At 37.1% G+C, this 14,386-nt stretch overlaps 1 protein-coding gene across 1 annotated transcript in view; it reads right to left on the bottom strand.

The window, feature by feature from the left end:
* MSH4 (mutS homolog 4) overlaps positions 1 to 13,921 on the bottom strand; it is a 28,703-nt gene extending 14,782 nt beyond the window's left edge. Inside the window, exons 1-7 of the mRNA XM_064516384.1 lie at positions 13,636 to 13,921; positions 11,382 to 11,546; positions 6,768 to 6,931; positions 4,678 to 4,788; positions 3,428 to 3,543; positions 2,614 to 2,787; positions 170 to 342 (exon numbers count right to left, since the gene is read on the bottom strand). Coding sequence (XP_064372454.1) covers positions 170 to 342; positions 2,614 to 2,787; positions 3,428 to 3,543; positions 4,678 to 4,788; positions 6,768 to 6,931; positions 11,382 to 11,546; positions 13,636 to 13,921 — 1,189 coding nt within the window. The remainder of the gene's footprint in view (positions 1 to 169; positions 343 to 2,613; positions 2,788 to 3,427; positions 3,544 to 4,677; positions 4,789 to 6,767; positions 6,932 to 11,381; positions 11,547 to 13,635) is intronic.
* Positions 13,922 to 14,386: the final 465 nt, after the last annotated feature.

Raw genomic sequence — 14,386 nt, 5'->3', positions numbered from 1 at the left:
AGAAAAAGGTCACTGTCACACTATAAATAGGACCTATCTCAACAGAATTAAAAGTCACCTGACAAATCACAAGAAAATACTTTACCTATTGATTCATATTGCGTATTTTCAGAAATTAAAATAATGTTTAAAAAGGAATTTAACTATTTATTCAAAAATAAACTATTACCTGCTTGAAGACCAAAAAACATCTCCTCATCCTGGAGTAATTCCTGCACACAGTCCAGTCTTGTGTTAATTGTTTCAGCATCAACTAGTGGCTCCAGGATATTTGACCTAAGTCTTCGACTTCCACCTGAAGTTTTAGTATAATTTAGGACACCAAAAAGTGTATGACCATTCCTTTCAAAACAAAATACATGTAAAAAATACACTCACAAAAATAAAGATGATAAATGTCAAATGACATTTCCAGGTGAAAGTATCCTACAAATTTGAAGCTTGTTTTCAGGATGTTTAGCATCTCCTTATTTACCACGTATATTAACTACAGTAGTTTAGGAAGTCAGATGTAATGTAGTATAGTATTAGCCCTCATCAGATCAGTTTCCAAAGCATAGAAGTACATTTGTGTAGATTAACTTCAGCATTTTACTCATTTTTTGTAGTAGTATTCTGTTACCATGTGCTGCAGTATATGTAAGTATTGTTCACATTTTTCCTCTCCTTGCCATAGGAGAAAAATAAAATCTGAGATTAGATACTAAGCACTCGATTTTCATTAAAATGCATTTATGAAAATGATTTAAAATATTGAGAAGTGCAAGAGAGAAATAAGCCTTATTATTTTTTTGAAGAACTTAAACTGACTTACAGTCAATGCAGGAGCCAAATCACATGCTTATGATTTATAAAAATTGTTTTAAAGCTCATGGCTTTTACATGCTCAACATCCCAAATTTTCACATAGGTTGATTTTTAAAATAAACAGCCTTAAATAGTTACGTCTAATACATATCTAAACAAGTTCAGAAATCTGAAACCTTCAAAACCATTGCTTGAGAGATGGCCAATGAAAAGACTAGGGCCATATAAACATATTGAATGTTTAACACAGAACTTCAATAGGAAGGAATGTGCTATGAATAGACAGAGCAACAAGCAGCATGAAGAAGAAAGACAGTACTTAAACTAAAAATTCATGGAATAAAAGAACAACTGGATAGTCAATAGAATTAAAAGGGGCCAAATTGAAAGCCATTTTTCATTAAGGACATATTTACCAGAAGATGCAACTCTGGACAAGAACTTAAATGAATCTGAAGGGGAACTCTACATTTAGGATAGTATCCATATTGCCTACCTTTAAGGCACTGCGGGCTCATTTCCCTGTACAATAAAAGGAGAGAGACGAGCTGCTCCAGTAGGAATATTGGAAGAAGAACCTCATTTAGATGCTTCTGGTATGTGCATGTACCCATAACTTTTACCTGTTAATATCTGATACAAAGACACCTAACTTCATGCTTCAGGGGTAAGATCTAGGTAATGAAAATAGTGGCCTGATTCAAACTTGCCACTTTGTTAGCAGAATGTCTGTAGTGATAAATGCTAAAGGAGAAGCTGACAGCCGTTTACTGTTGCTCACTTCCTCCTATGGCCTCCTTTATCTCAAAACCATCTGTGGAATCAGGAGCAGCTTTCAGAGAAATATTGTTTTGAGGGTACCAGTCTTAGAGCAACTGGCTCCTACAATTACAAATGAAGCTATGGAGCAGAAAAAGGAAGAAATATAGGAAAGGTGACAGAAGAACAGAAATAAACTACTGTCACCTCCCACTTCTGCAGATCTGACAGTGCACTCTGCTATGCCCCCCCCCCAAAAAAAAAGAAAAAGAAAAAGAAAAGCAAAAAAAAGGAGTGAAAGAGAAGACCAAAAAAAAAAGGCAGTGGCAGGAGGTTAAGGAAGATACATCCTCCCAAGTGGAAAGCTGTTACAGAATGGTTCTGGGAGAAAGAGGAAATCCCCAGACTCCTCTTTTTACTATGACAGTGATGACCAACTTTTCAAGCTCGGATTCCCAAACCTGAAAGCCAGCATCGTGTAAGTTTGAGTCTTTCTCTTTTTGATCAGAAGCATAGAAATACTGAGAAGGGAAACCTTGCAGCTTCTTCTGCCTAAAAGGACAGTAACTCCTGGTGAAGGAAGTGCTCCAACCATTGTTCTCATTGTGGAGAACTACCATGCAACCAAGTGCAACATTGCACATGACCATCATTATAGAAATTACTCTGGCATAAGCAACTTCTTGCAGAAATGTTACCTCTTTCATGTTGCTACAATCCGTGAAATTTGGCATCAACATCACTTACAAGTTTGAAAGAAATACAAACATAAATGTAAAAATTGACTGTGTATCTATCATATATTTAGTATGTATCAACTCTTTGCTCAATTCACTTGTAAGATTTTCTATGCTCTAAGTTTTGCACTGAATTGTAATGCATTTCTCTGTCCAAATTGTTAAAAAAAAGGTTTGAATGAGATTTTAGTTCTGTCATACAGAAATAAATACAATGCTCTGCTTTTTGACATACATATCAAGGAACTTGGTTAAACATAAATTTATAAAAATGCTAAAAATGTTATTTGTACAACTTAAATATTCTTACCGAGAATCTCTGTTATTAGTTACTAGTTCAAGATTTTGAGCTGATGATGAATCTATCATCGCTGTTTTCTCACTCCCCTGGAAACGCACCTTGAGTGATTTTGGAGCATACACTGAATTTTGAATAAATTCAACATATTTTAGCAAAGCTGCAACAGCTGCAAGACAGTAGTACCTGGGAAAGTAACAACCGTTAATGAATGTTGAATAGTTCTATTTAAGTAGCACAAAACCAAGCAATACATTTCAGAAATCACATTCACACTTTTCCTTGACAACTACTGGAATTGACAGCACTGAACAAGCAGTTCAGGACTTAAATTAAAAAAGAAATTAAGTATAGACTTACCCAGGTATAGCGCACACATGCATGTAAATCAAATATTCATGGACGTATGCACCCCCGTACACCTTACGCCCTGTATTATTTAATTGCTATCGTGTATATACATATTTACTGGTTATACATGAATTGAATTAAAGGTCCAGGACACTAAACATCACTATTTAAAATTGCTGGTACAAGGAATACAGGTGCTCACATCAGAAAGAAAGGAAATTGTAGATGTTATCATCTTTAAGGAAAGAATTAAAAAGGGAAAGTGGAAAGTTATGAAATCTCAAGAACATGTCACAGGCTTTTTATTTAAGTTGCTGGATGCATTAGAAACACTGGAGGGCAAAATAAAAAGCCAACTCTGTTCAGATCTTCTAGTTTTAAAGAATGTAACAAGCCACAAGCTACTGTACTAAATATGGAAAAAGCCATTAAAAACTTCTGGACACAGAATGCTTTTTTCCTTATTTAAACATACTTTGATTGAACCTCCATGAAAACAGTGCTGAATTCAGATGCACACAACTGTTCTATGTATTCCAACCCCTTTGTTTCATTGAAGTATTTTCTCTGGACTGTTGTAAAAGTCACATTCTGTAAAGGTGGGAGAAAAAGCACATAGTTTAAAATGTTATCAAGAATTTTTTCATCAAATAGACTTATTTTTCTAGGAGCATATGTTTCCAAGAAAATCTATCAACTGATTCAGCAATCTGTCTTGTAAATATATTTATTCTAGCATATTAGCATGAGACAAGTCATCAGAGTCCTGCCATGCCTGCTTACACACCTCCTGTGCAAACCACACTATTGTTATGGATCTTTGTTGCTCTCTCGTAGTTAGTATAGATAAAGAAGGTTTATACTACTGTTCTGAGTAAATTAACATAGGCTTTTCCTTTGTTATTTCTTTTTCCTCTCACGGAAAAAATCATCTCCAAAATCCAAATTTTTAAATTTAATCCTAGATTCAGTTAAAATTAATGACTTTTAGGGGAAGAGTGGTTTTCTAGCACAGACATTGAGATTGGAACTGTAGTTTCTGCTTTCCAAGGTTAAAGACCAAGAAATCATTATCAAGCTGTTAATGGTAAATAAGGAATACAGATATATAGGTTAATATAACTGCATTTGCGTGATGCGTGAGTGATTTCTGCAAGAAAAAGCAGGGAAAGGTCAGGAAGTAGAACAGGTTGCATATGAAGAAGCTATAAACAGTGGAGACACAGAAGCAACTCAAGTGGGAGTGTAAATACAGTCTTTCAAAAGTTCTGAGGCTTTCATACTCATAAATTACATATACTTAATTTGGCTCCTCTTTTTTCATCCTGTGAGTGCTCTTTTTCCTGCTCTGTGACACATTAGTCCCACCTATTTTTTTAGGTTGAGAGAACAAAAAAGGAGCAAAGGAAAATGATCTTTTTTTTTAATCTTTGAATTTTTCCTAGGTTCAGTATTGTTCAAAGTACTTCCACGCTGCAAAATCAAAACCTTCTGCTTTAATCAAAAAACAGTTTATCTCTGTAATTGCTAGGATTTGTTCTAAAGTTTAAGAGCTGCACTTGGATTATCCTTTACCATGGTAAAAATAGGCCTGAAAACCATAGGAAATACACAAAACCTGACTGCATTTAAAGTTGTAGAAGTTGTAGAATACTCTCAAATGAACAACTGGATTACAGCGATCAACAAGAGCTCTAAAATATGGAATAAAATTTAACAGCTTACTTTGAAATGTTCTGTTATCAGACCGAACAATTTTGTTGTGTTCCCTGCATCACAAGCAGTATTTGACATTATTATTTCTAGTGGTGTTAAAATCTTGAGTTTAGTGATAACCTGAATAAAAGCATGCCAGATCATTCAGTAAAAAAACATATATACATCAAGTATTTTTTACACGATAATATCAACAATAAAAAAAAATTACAGAATGCTTTTATTTTTAAATCACAGTTCCAATACTGTAAACAAAGACCAAACCTTCTGCTATCTTCCGTATCAACGAACTAAATATATATATACATAAAAAATATATATATAAAAAAAGGAAACTAAATTTTGTTGGAGTTATCTTTTCGCTGTTATTTAAACAAAAAAATATGCCAGTCTTTCAAAGCAAGAGATAAATATCCAAAATTATATTCCATAGCTATTATGGGAGAAGGACCTTATTTTCCCAATAGATGAGGTAGAGAGAGGGGAAAACAGGGAGGGGGCAGAGAGAGAAGGGGGGGGAGTTGGAGTGGCTAAAATAGTGACTCAACAAATCAGTTTGGGAAACATAAATTTCATGGGACAATCACAGAATCACAGAACGGTCGAGGCTGGAAGGGACCTCTGGAGATCACCTAGTCCAACCCCCCTGCTCAAGCGGGGTTCCCTAGAGCACGCTGCGCAGGTCGCATCCAGACAGCTTTTGAGTATCTCCCAGGAAGGAGACTCCACAACCTCTCTGGGCAACCTGTCCCAGTGCTCAGCCACCCTCACAGTCAAAAAGTTGTTTCCTTAGATTCAGATGGAACTTCCTGTGTTTCAGGCTGTACCCATTGCCTCTCGTCCTATCGCTGGGCACCACTAAAAAAGGCACAATTCTTAACCCTGAGACTAGAACAGGGGTGACTCCAGACTATAAACACCTGTACTGCTTACTAAAAAGAAAGCCTTTTACTCTTAGTAATAATGTGATCTTTATAAAAACAACTTTAAAAATCAGTAACCACTTTTCAGAAAAGTGAGGCCAAGTTTCCTTACAGAATTCTAGTCTTATCATCCCTTTGGTTACACGGGACAATACATTTTTTTTTATTATTCTAGGCATAAGCAAACTGCAGTCTTCAATCAGTGATTTTCAGTTTTTCAGTTTCAGACTTCTAAGGCAATTGTTATTTAAAGTTGCCACATGATCATCTGAATGCCCATATCTTTCTCATGCATTCACTTTTTCAATCTGCACATCTTATTTCATATTATAGTATTGCGTATGATGGGAATAATTTGTGTAGCTGCCAGGTTCAACATGAGTATATGTGCGCTCAGACCAAGATAAGCTTTAAAATCACTAATGGTCACAAAAGTGCCTTTAAGTAACACATTTGATTCAACAGATTTGATTGTTATTTACATTCTAAGTCATATCTACTTATCCTAGTAAATAAATTTAGTTTTCATTCCTTTGAATATTGCAATGCCACTACAATTACAAGGCTACATTATTTTCTGACATGTAACTACAACAAAGCTGCTAAGTAAGCCATTTTATTACTGCTGATGTTGCATACACCAGAAAGATTACTCTCCAAGTTATTTATACAATATGCAGTACTAGTAGGAAGAACATTTAGCTGTAAACTGAGTGAATTTAATTTGGAAGTCACTGAGAAGGAAGACTGATGCAACCACACAAAACAATCTTACAGTCACCTTTAAAAAGTAACCATATTTATGTAGTTGTGCTCTCAGAGTTATTTTACCTAATAAAAAATACTTGCAAGTTGTATTACCATTTGTTCCCCACCTCTTTTCGAAACAAGGCGTCCAACTCTCACGTAGTTCAAACACATTATTCTTTACCAAAAGTTTTTTTTTGCAAAGCACTCTTTCTCTTAACTCTTTAAAATCTGACATGCAGTATAGAAGACAGTAGCCTTTTAAACATTTTCACTATTACACATTTTCTGTAACTTGTTACTTTCTCTTTTGAGAAATTTCTTCTAAGAACCAGAAGTTTAATTTCCAATTACTCATAAGCTTTTTTAGAAAACAAAACTAGAGTAATCAGCCTGTGAAGTATACAGCAATTTATGTATGCAAAATACCTTGGCATAAGTTGTATTGTCTGCAAATTGCGATAATATCACCTCAGGATTTTTTAAGTCAATGCTGGCCATTCCTACTTCACCTCTGGCAAGTCCTCTCCCTTCTACTACAGCTACAATAACTGATGCAGTGGTATGAGCAGAGACTGCAGATGAGGATGTAACTGTAAAACAGTTGCATGTATTCAGTTAAGAGTCAGCTCTTTATACTCACAGAATCATACTTTGACATTCCATTTGAAACAGGCATTTATACCCCCATACCCACAGAAAACCGTATCAAAGTTCCCAAACTTAGTTAAAAAATTCAAAATCCAGGTTGTTAAACTCCTTTTTTTACTGTACCATATAGACAACAAGGCACACTTTCAAAAGTATGAACATTGTACGCTTACATTACAATAAGGATTGAATGCATTCATCTAAGATGATCAGAATTAATTATATTTCTGTAACAGGTGCAAATACACTTTATGAGCCACCATTTCTGTACTAAATAAAAAAGATTCATAGGTATGGCCATCATTAAGCTTTTGTCATTTTAAATTCAAAATGGACCATAGCTATTACTGCCAGTTAAAATCCGACATTAATTATAGAGAGATACTGTAATTTAGAATTCCATTAAAAGTACAACTCTGATCAAGATGGTTTACTTTTCACCAAGTTAGGGAAACAAATGTTTCATCTGATTTTATGCTAAAATCATAAAAAGATTCTGAAATACACACATACAACATACTTGAGATCAAATCTTCTGAATTTCAGTTAGGTGATGATTTCCTCCTTTTTTTTCCATTTCTAATACTTTAAAATAAGTTTGGCTCAAAATTCCCCAAATATCATCACAAACTCAGCTAATCTCATCTTCTCCCTCAAATATTCAACTCTCTCTCCAAGACACCCCTTATAAAGTCTAAGTATCATACAGCTCCTTAACATTTAACGCCTTCCTTTTCGAACACCCTAAACCTCATTTTCTTACATAGTCTCTTTTTTTTTTCATTTAGATAAAGCTATCAACCCCGCTGCTCTGGCAGTTTGCCCAGTATTACGTAGCAAATCAGCTTCAGGATTGGACTACAGACCTCCTGATGTTCATACCTAAACTGAGCTCTATAGAGCAGTGATGCCTGATCAAACATCATTCAGATCCAAATAGCTACTCTGAGGGGGTGGGGAAGGGCACCCAAAGTAATTCTGGAATTAGAGTAATGACCAAAACTTACGCACACTACTGTGCTCTAACAAGCAGTGGCTGAATTAGCAGATGGAGGGTAGTAAGAGAATTAGGTCCCAACCATTGTTGCTTGTAGGATAGCTGATCAGGGCTGAATTACAATGCTTTCCTTCATCTCGCTCCTCCCGTGCCACCTCACACAGCACTAAATTTTAAATAGCACTGCTCTGAAAAGCTACATCTCCGTATCTTGTAGCATTATAATTTCCATGCTTGTAACTTGAGCAGTAAGCCAATAAGGATAGTTTCAGAGATGAAGTATCATCTGCAATCAGAACTGGGGGATAAAGAAGCTGGCCAAAATGACCTGACTCTTCCAGGTTCTTCCCTGACTTCCCGATGGGTATCTGCCATCACAGAACCGTGCAACATTATGTCCTAGGAAACAGCATGCGATTCCCCACATACAACAGTATGCTCCATTATTTGAGAAGCACTGTTGTAAGTTACAGCACTTCCTAAATAAGACATTTAACTAAAATGAAAAAGAGAGGAGATGCGCTTTTGCTTTGCTGTACTTGAACTTAAGAAATACAGCTTTTAGAAGATTATTTCCTTTAATCTAAGAAAGGCAAACAAAAAATGTATACAGGGCATCTTTTATTGTCTCTGATTATTTTTGTTCCATATTCTGGTGCTGCAGTCTTCCAAATTCTATTGGAGAAATTGCTAATGATTTTTTTGCTGAGAAATCTGCGACTAGACTTTGAGACTATGCTATTCAAATGAGAAAATAGGTGCCGTAAAAATAACAAGGTAGCCATACATATTCATATGTGAATTTCTATTAAGATCAAATGCAGAAAACAATCATCTCTTCATTTCACTGAAGTAGATAATAAAAAACAGAGTATTTTGCATACTAAAATGTATCTTGCTGAGCAATACTGAAATAATTATGACATTATCAAAAACAGTTGCTACATACACTTTGGCATAACTTCTCCGACAAACCAAGAAAAGCGTTCGTGATCTGAATCGCCTTAACTTTCAGATGGAAGCCAAATTAAAACCTTGTAATAGCAGAGTTGAACAGATTCTTGACTTAAAAATCCTTCTGGAATTCACATGAATGTTCAGAAATTACTCCACTATTAAATGATTTTTAAATCTTAAGTATTCAAAATGAGACAAGAAAAATACTTGCACATAAAGAGACACTGTATTTACAGTTTTAAGAACATCTGAACAGCATACTGGATTTTGACAGCATAGACGTATTTACAAGTACAGTAAGCAATATGGAAAAAAACAATTATGGGGAAACCCTAGAGCTCTCAAAAAGTCTGTATGTTTTAGTTTATTTGCTAGAAAAAAGTCTTCCTGCTTCTTTTGCGGCACCAATTAACGTCCATATCAATCTTTTCATCAAACATGGTGATAATCTTCATCTATCTCTTTTCTCTTACCAAACTCTCTAACAAAGTAGTCAGCAAGTAATTATGTTTCCCCTTATACCTTACTATCATCCTTTTATCTATTTATGACAGATGCTAGACCAATTGTTTAAAAATAAACAGAGAACTTGCTCTCTGAAAGCAAAAGAATCTATGAGTATTCTCAGGACAGAATGATCCTGCTGAAAACATACAATACACTAAACCTGCCATTTTCCTCTGGGTATACTCAATTTGTACCCTGAGAATCAAAACTAATCCTACCAAGAATCTCAAAGGGCAAGATCAGAGTCAGACCTGAGAGTTTACCTAACACCTGAAGATTAAAGCTTGCTTGGTTTGAGCAACCGGTTACGACACAAAAGTTAACAAGAAAATTAAAGATCTTTGATGCTGCCTGCAGCAGAGTTTGAATCTTTTCATTCTACCTACATTCTGAACGCCGTAAGATGCCAACAATGGCATATACTCCCTTAAGTTTCATCTGAAGCCTGCTGAAAAAAAAATTGTTATTCTGCATGTTCTACTCAGGACACTCCATGGTTTCCTCCATGATCAGTACTTGACCCCAACTACTACTACTCTTTTAACAACAGCTAAAAGTAGTTGTAGCTGCAGATAATAATGAATATTTTAAATTAAGCATAGTAATTACATCACAAATGTTATTTGGAAGATAGTTATTTTTTCAGTTTGTGCCGCACTCTAAATTAAAAAAAAAAGAATACAGTGACCAACCAATATTCTTCCAACTGTGACGCTCTGGATATGTTCTCTTCAACAAAACAGAACAGTGAAAGATTGACCAAAGAAAGAACATCACATACAATGCCACAAGTATAAACAAATACACAAACACGTGTGCACATGTGCACACATACACATAAACACACGCACACAAGTCAAATGAGATGAGACAGAAGATGTGATTTTGTTTCATTCTTAGATTGTGTAAGACTAGAGAAACCTGCTCTGTGGGTTTCAAGGTCATGGTCATTCTGATCTCTCTGAGCAGTCAAAAAGAAAACAGTGGATCCCAAAAGCTGTAGGAAATGACAAACTTCATGTTACTCACATTTTGCAATAAAAAAGATGACAAAAATTCAATTCAGTAGCAAGCGGCGACCCAATTCCTGGTCTTCACAGGAACAGATAAATGGTGTTTTTAAAGCAATTTATTCGTAACTTACTTGCTTTAGGGAATCACCATAAATAGCCTGCAAGGTCACACAAGGCTGAACTGACATGGGTAAGTCAGACTGTGAAAGGACTTTGAGTCCCATTACTTCTGCACTACCAGAGCATACAGATGTACACCACACAATACAGACATCGTTACCCTGTAATACAACTTTGACCATAAGAAGCACTGCAAAATGTCCACCCAGGAAATGCTGTGTAAATGTTCTTCTACAGAGCTAGTGCATCTTCAAAAAAAAAGAGAAAAAGCTGTCCTATTAGATCTCCTGTATGCCTGCTGTCAGTTACCTTCAACAACTTAGTAAATGCTTCTCTTCAAGACTTCAATATAAAATGCATAAAATTTATGTCAAGAATCTTGAAAATTACATCATGATATCTGATGTACAATGCATTAGAAGCCTAGAAAAGAAACTCTGGTAGGTTAAGACATATGGTGACTATTTGGGCTCTTTTGTTTAGTCACAACAGAAACCCGTATGCCCGCAAATTAATTCAATGCTGGACAATTTGAGGAAAAAATATAAATTCTAACTACATCGATAATTTCTGTAATAAAATAACTGATGAGACTGCAATGTCAAGATGTACCCAGCATTTAAAATGTTTTTTTCCTTGAAGTAGGTATCTTTCATATTTCATAACAATGAACATTATGCTTTGTGTTTTGAAAATACTTCAATATCTCACTATATGATGTTTAAAAAAACAGTATATTCAGGAAAATAATGTTAGAGATGTAAGTGAGAGGATTTCCTGTAAGAACGACAATTTTACCTGAATATCCCCTAAGAGGGGTATGGCTTCTGCAAACAGATCTAGTAGAAGAGAGGGGCGTTTTTCCTATACATGTGCTATTCAAGCCCGGTGCAGAAGAAGAACTTGTGAGGTTCACCGTGCTAGCATTTTCTGCATAAGAACTTTTGTCTCCAAAATAGGATTCTGAGGAAAACAAACAAACAATGCTCAGCTTTTGAGAACAGGTACATTAAATTGTCTAATTTAATTGCAAAAAAGACACCTGAGTCTGTTTTTATTTAGAAAGCAATACATGAAAATATACCTTAGAAAACTTTATTTTTCTTATTAAAAGATAAGATCTCCAAGCACTAAAGTTTAATATCATTCTGTAAAAGCGAGATGACATTCCTTGCAGTGGCCATGAAAACCCTCGTTTAGGTTGTTGTACTGAAATAATACGAAAGAAGTCAGTTTACAATGCATAATTCCATATTCTAATGACTTCTACATCTATGAAAGAATGCTGTAGACTCTGTCTTGTGTCTCTCCATCAGTTTTAAAATCCGTATCTGAAACTGCACAATGTGCTTACAAAAATTTCAAAGTTTGGAAAGTTCACAGTAAGGGTTTTTTCTTAAAATGCTAGGCACTGGTTTTATAAAAAGACAATTAAAGAAAACAAGAGCCATGCTCAAAAGCTTCTCCACTAAGAATGATCCTCTGAATTCATTGAGCTTAACTCACAGATACCATACAGTAATTTGAGACATGTTATACGCAATTTCTCTTGCAGCTACATCTTAAGATTGACCTACATTTTAAAATTCCGCAAAATTTCTTTTTCTCAGATTGTTCTTTAGTTTCAACATATTGTTAAAGGTATTTTACTTATTTTCAGTTCTCTTGATTAAAGTAAAACTAGCCTCTCATCCTTAATCTTACTTGGATAACTACTTTTTAAAAGCAGTATGAATTAAAACACATAAAACATAAATGGAGTTTTTGCACTTAAAATTTACAAGATTCCTGGTAAGAAAAGACATGCTAAGCTAAATGTTTCTATTCTTTTTATTACATTAAAAATTGATCTACATGACACAGTACTTTTGTACTGTTTTAGATGACTTGTAAATTATATGGCATTTTATCATGGTTGGTACAAAAATATTTATAATAACGCATTAAAAAAAAATCTTACAAAACACTGACTGAGGTACCTCTGAAAAAAACACTATTAGCTCAGTCTTTATGTATTTTTAAGTCTAGATCATCATCAAAGTCATTGCACATAAGTAATTTTTTAAATTAGCATTCACTCAGATTTTGGCAGAAATTAGGGTAACCTAACCTCTGACTGAACAAGAATTTACAAGCAAAGAAGGGAATATGGTCAGCCAAACACTAATGACAAAAACTAGCAAGTTTTTTTCAACTTCAAGTAGCCACTGCAGACTTTGCTATTACCTTAGCATGTACAAAATCCTGCATAAAACATGGGAAAAGGTAATTCTGAAGACCAGGTGAACACACACACCTACAAATACTTGTTTAATGTCAATGTTCAGGATTCATGACTGATCATGTACCTGTTATCCAAAAACATATTCCCAATCTATGCATAATGGGGATGTTTTAACTTCCGAATGCATTGTAGCAAGTGATAAAAATATACTCTGCTCTTTTTATAGTAGTTCCATCAAAAAATACGATTTGAACCATTTTCTCCTGCCAGCAAAGATGGAGACTATGTTAATAGGATCAAATCAGACTGCTTAACACATGTGCCTCCACTATACAGGAGCTGTTAAGCAGATTCTGTCCCCAGGAGGGAGGCAGCAGACTAGTGTAAAGGAGGCTTTACATAAAGGAAGGAAAGTACCAGTGCTACTGTAAGAATGCTGTGGTGCTATGACGCTTATCAAGGATAACAGCACTTAAAACAATGTGAAGTCCAGGCCGAAAAAAAACCCCTACAGGCCTCTAGTAAAGCAAAGATTCTGCTGCAAAGCAAACCAGTTTATAGACCCAGCAGGAAACTAGGTACTACTATATAAAATAAAGAGCTTAGGTAATGAAAACAATGAAGGCATATTTAGAAGGGTTTGAGAAACACCTGCATTCTTCTGATAGACTGAAGGAAAAACGAGAGGCTGGCTAAGAGACGCTGCTGCCACTGGGTCAGTGCAGGCAGTGCATACACAAGGACTTTCAGTCTGACCCCATGAAAAAGGGCGGATGGAAGAAAAGGAGAAACAAAGGCGCGGATGGAGACGGCAACGCCTCTGCCCACCTCCTCTTCCCGGGCGCGGCGGCTTCATCCCGCTACTGCAGGCGACCTGGCCGCGAGCGAGACCTCCCTCGCGGGAGCCATCCAGCCTCCCCCCATCGCTGGAGAAGGCGCCAGTGCTGTCGGCAGAGCTGCGCGGGGTCTGCAGCAGCCCAAGGGTATAGCGCGGTGACTGCGCCACGCGCGCGCCCAACCCCGACGCGGAGGAGCAGCGGCCCGTGTAGGAGTCGGAGGTGGCCGAGATGCCCGCCCGCCCAGCTGTCTTCGCCTTGCTGCTTCCGCTCGACATCGCCACCTCGCCCACAAGCACCGACGAGGCTCCCTCGCAGCGACACCACACCCCTCACCACCACCTCCCAAAATGGCGGCACACGCGGCCCGCCCGCCGCGCGGCGTGAGGCCACGCCCCGCCCCGGGCTTCGGGCACGGCGCCGACATGGCGCCAACATGGCGCCGCCCGCCCCGCCCCCGCGCGGCCTGGCCGTCGCGCTCAGGAGCGCTTACAGGGGGCCGGCGCCCTCCCTCGGCGCGAGGCCGGAGAAGCAGAGACCCCAACCTCAGACACGCTTCGTGCCGTCCCGGCAGGACAAACCGAGCCTTTGCCGAGACTGAGGGGCGCGGAAGCGACTTAGCACCGACTCGGACCGAACGCCAACTTCCCCAGCATAATTATGGAGGTAGCTCTCTTCCAGATTACACAAAAACCTGTTACTGCAGTCTCACAGAAAAACACCTCATTTCCAAAACAGTCACC

Source organism: Dromaius novaehollandiae, chromosome 8, assembly GCF_036370855.1.
Source record: "Dromaius novaehollandiae isolate bDroNov1 chromosome 8, bDroNov1.hap1, whole genome shotgun sequence".
In the NCBI taxonomy this organism is placed as follows: domain Eukaryota; kingdom Metazoa; phylum Chordata; class Aves; order Casuariiformes; family Dromaiidae; genus Dromaius; species Dromaius novaehollandiae.
The sequence above is the reverse complement of the archived record's forward strand: the minus strand, read 5'-3'. Positions and strand labels throughout refer to the sequence as shown.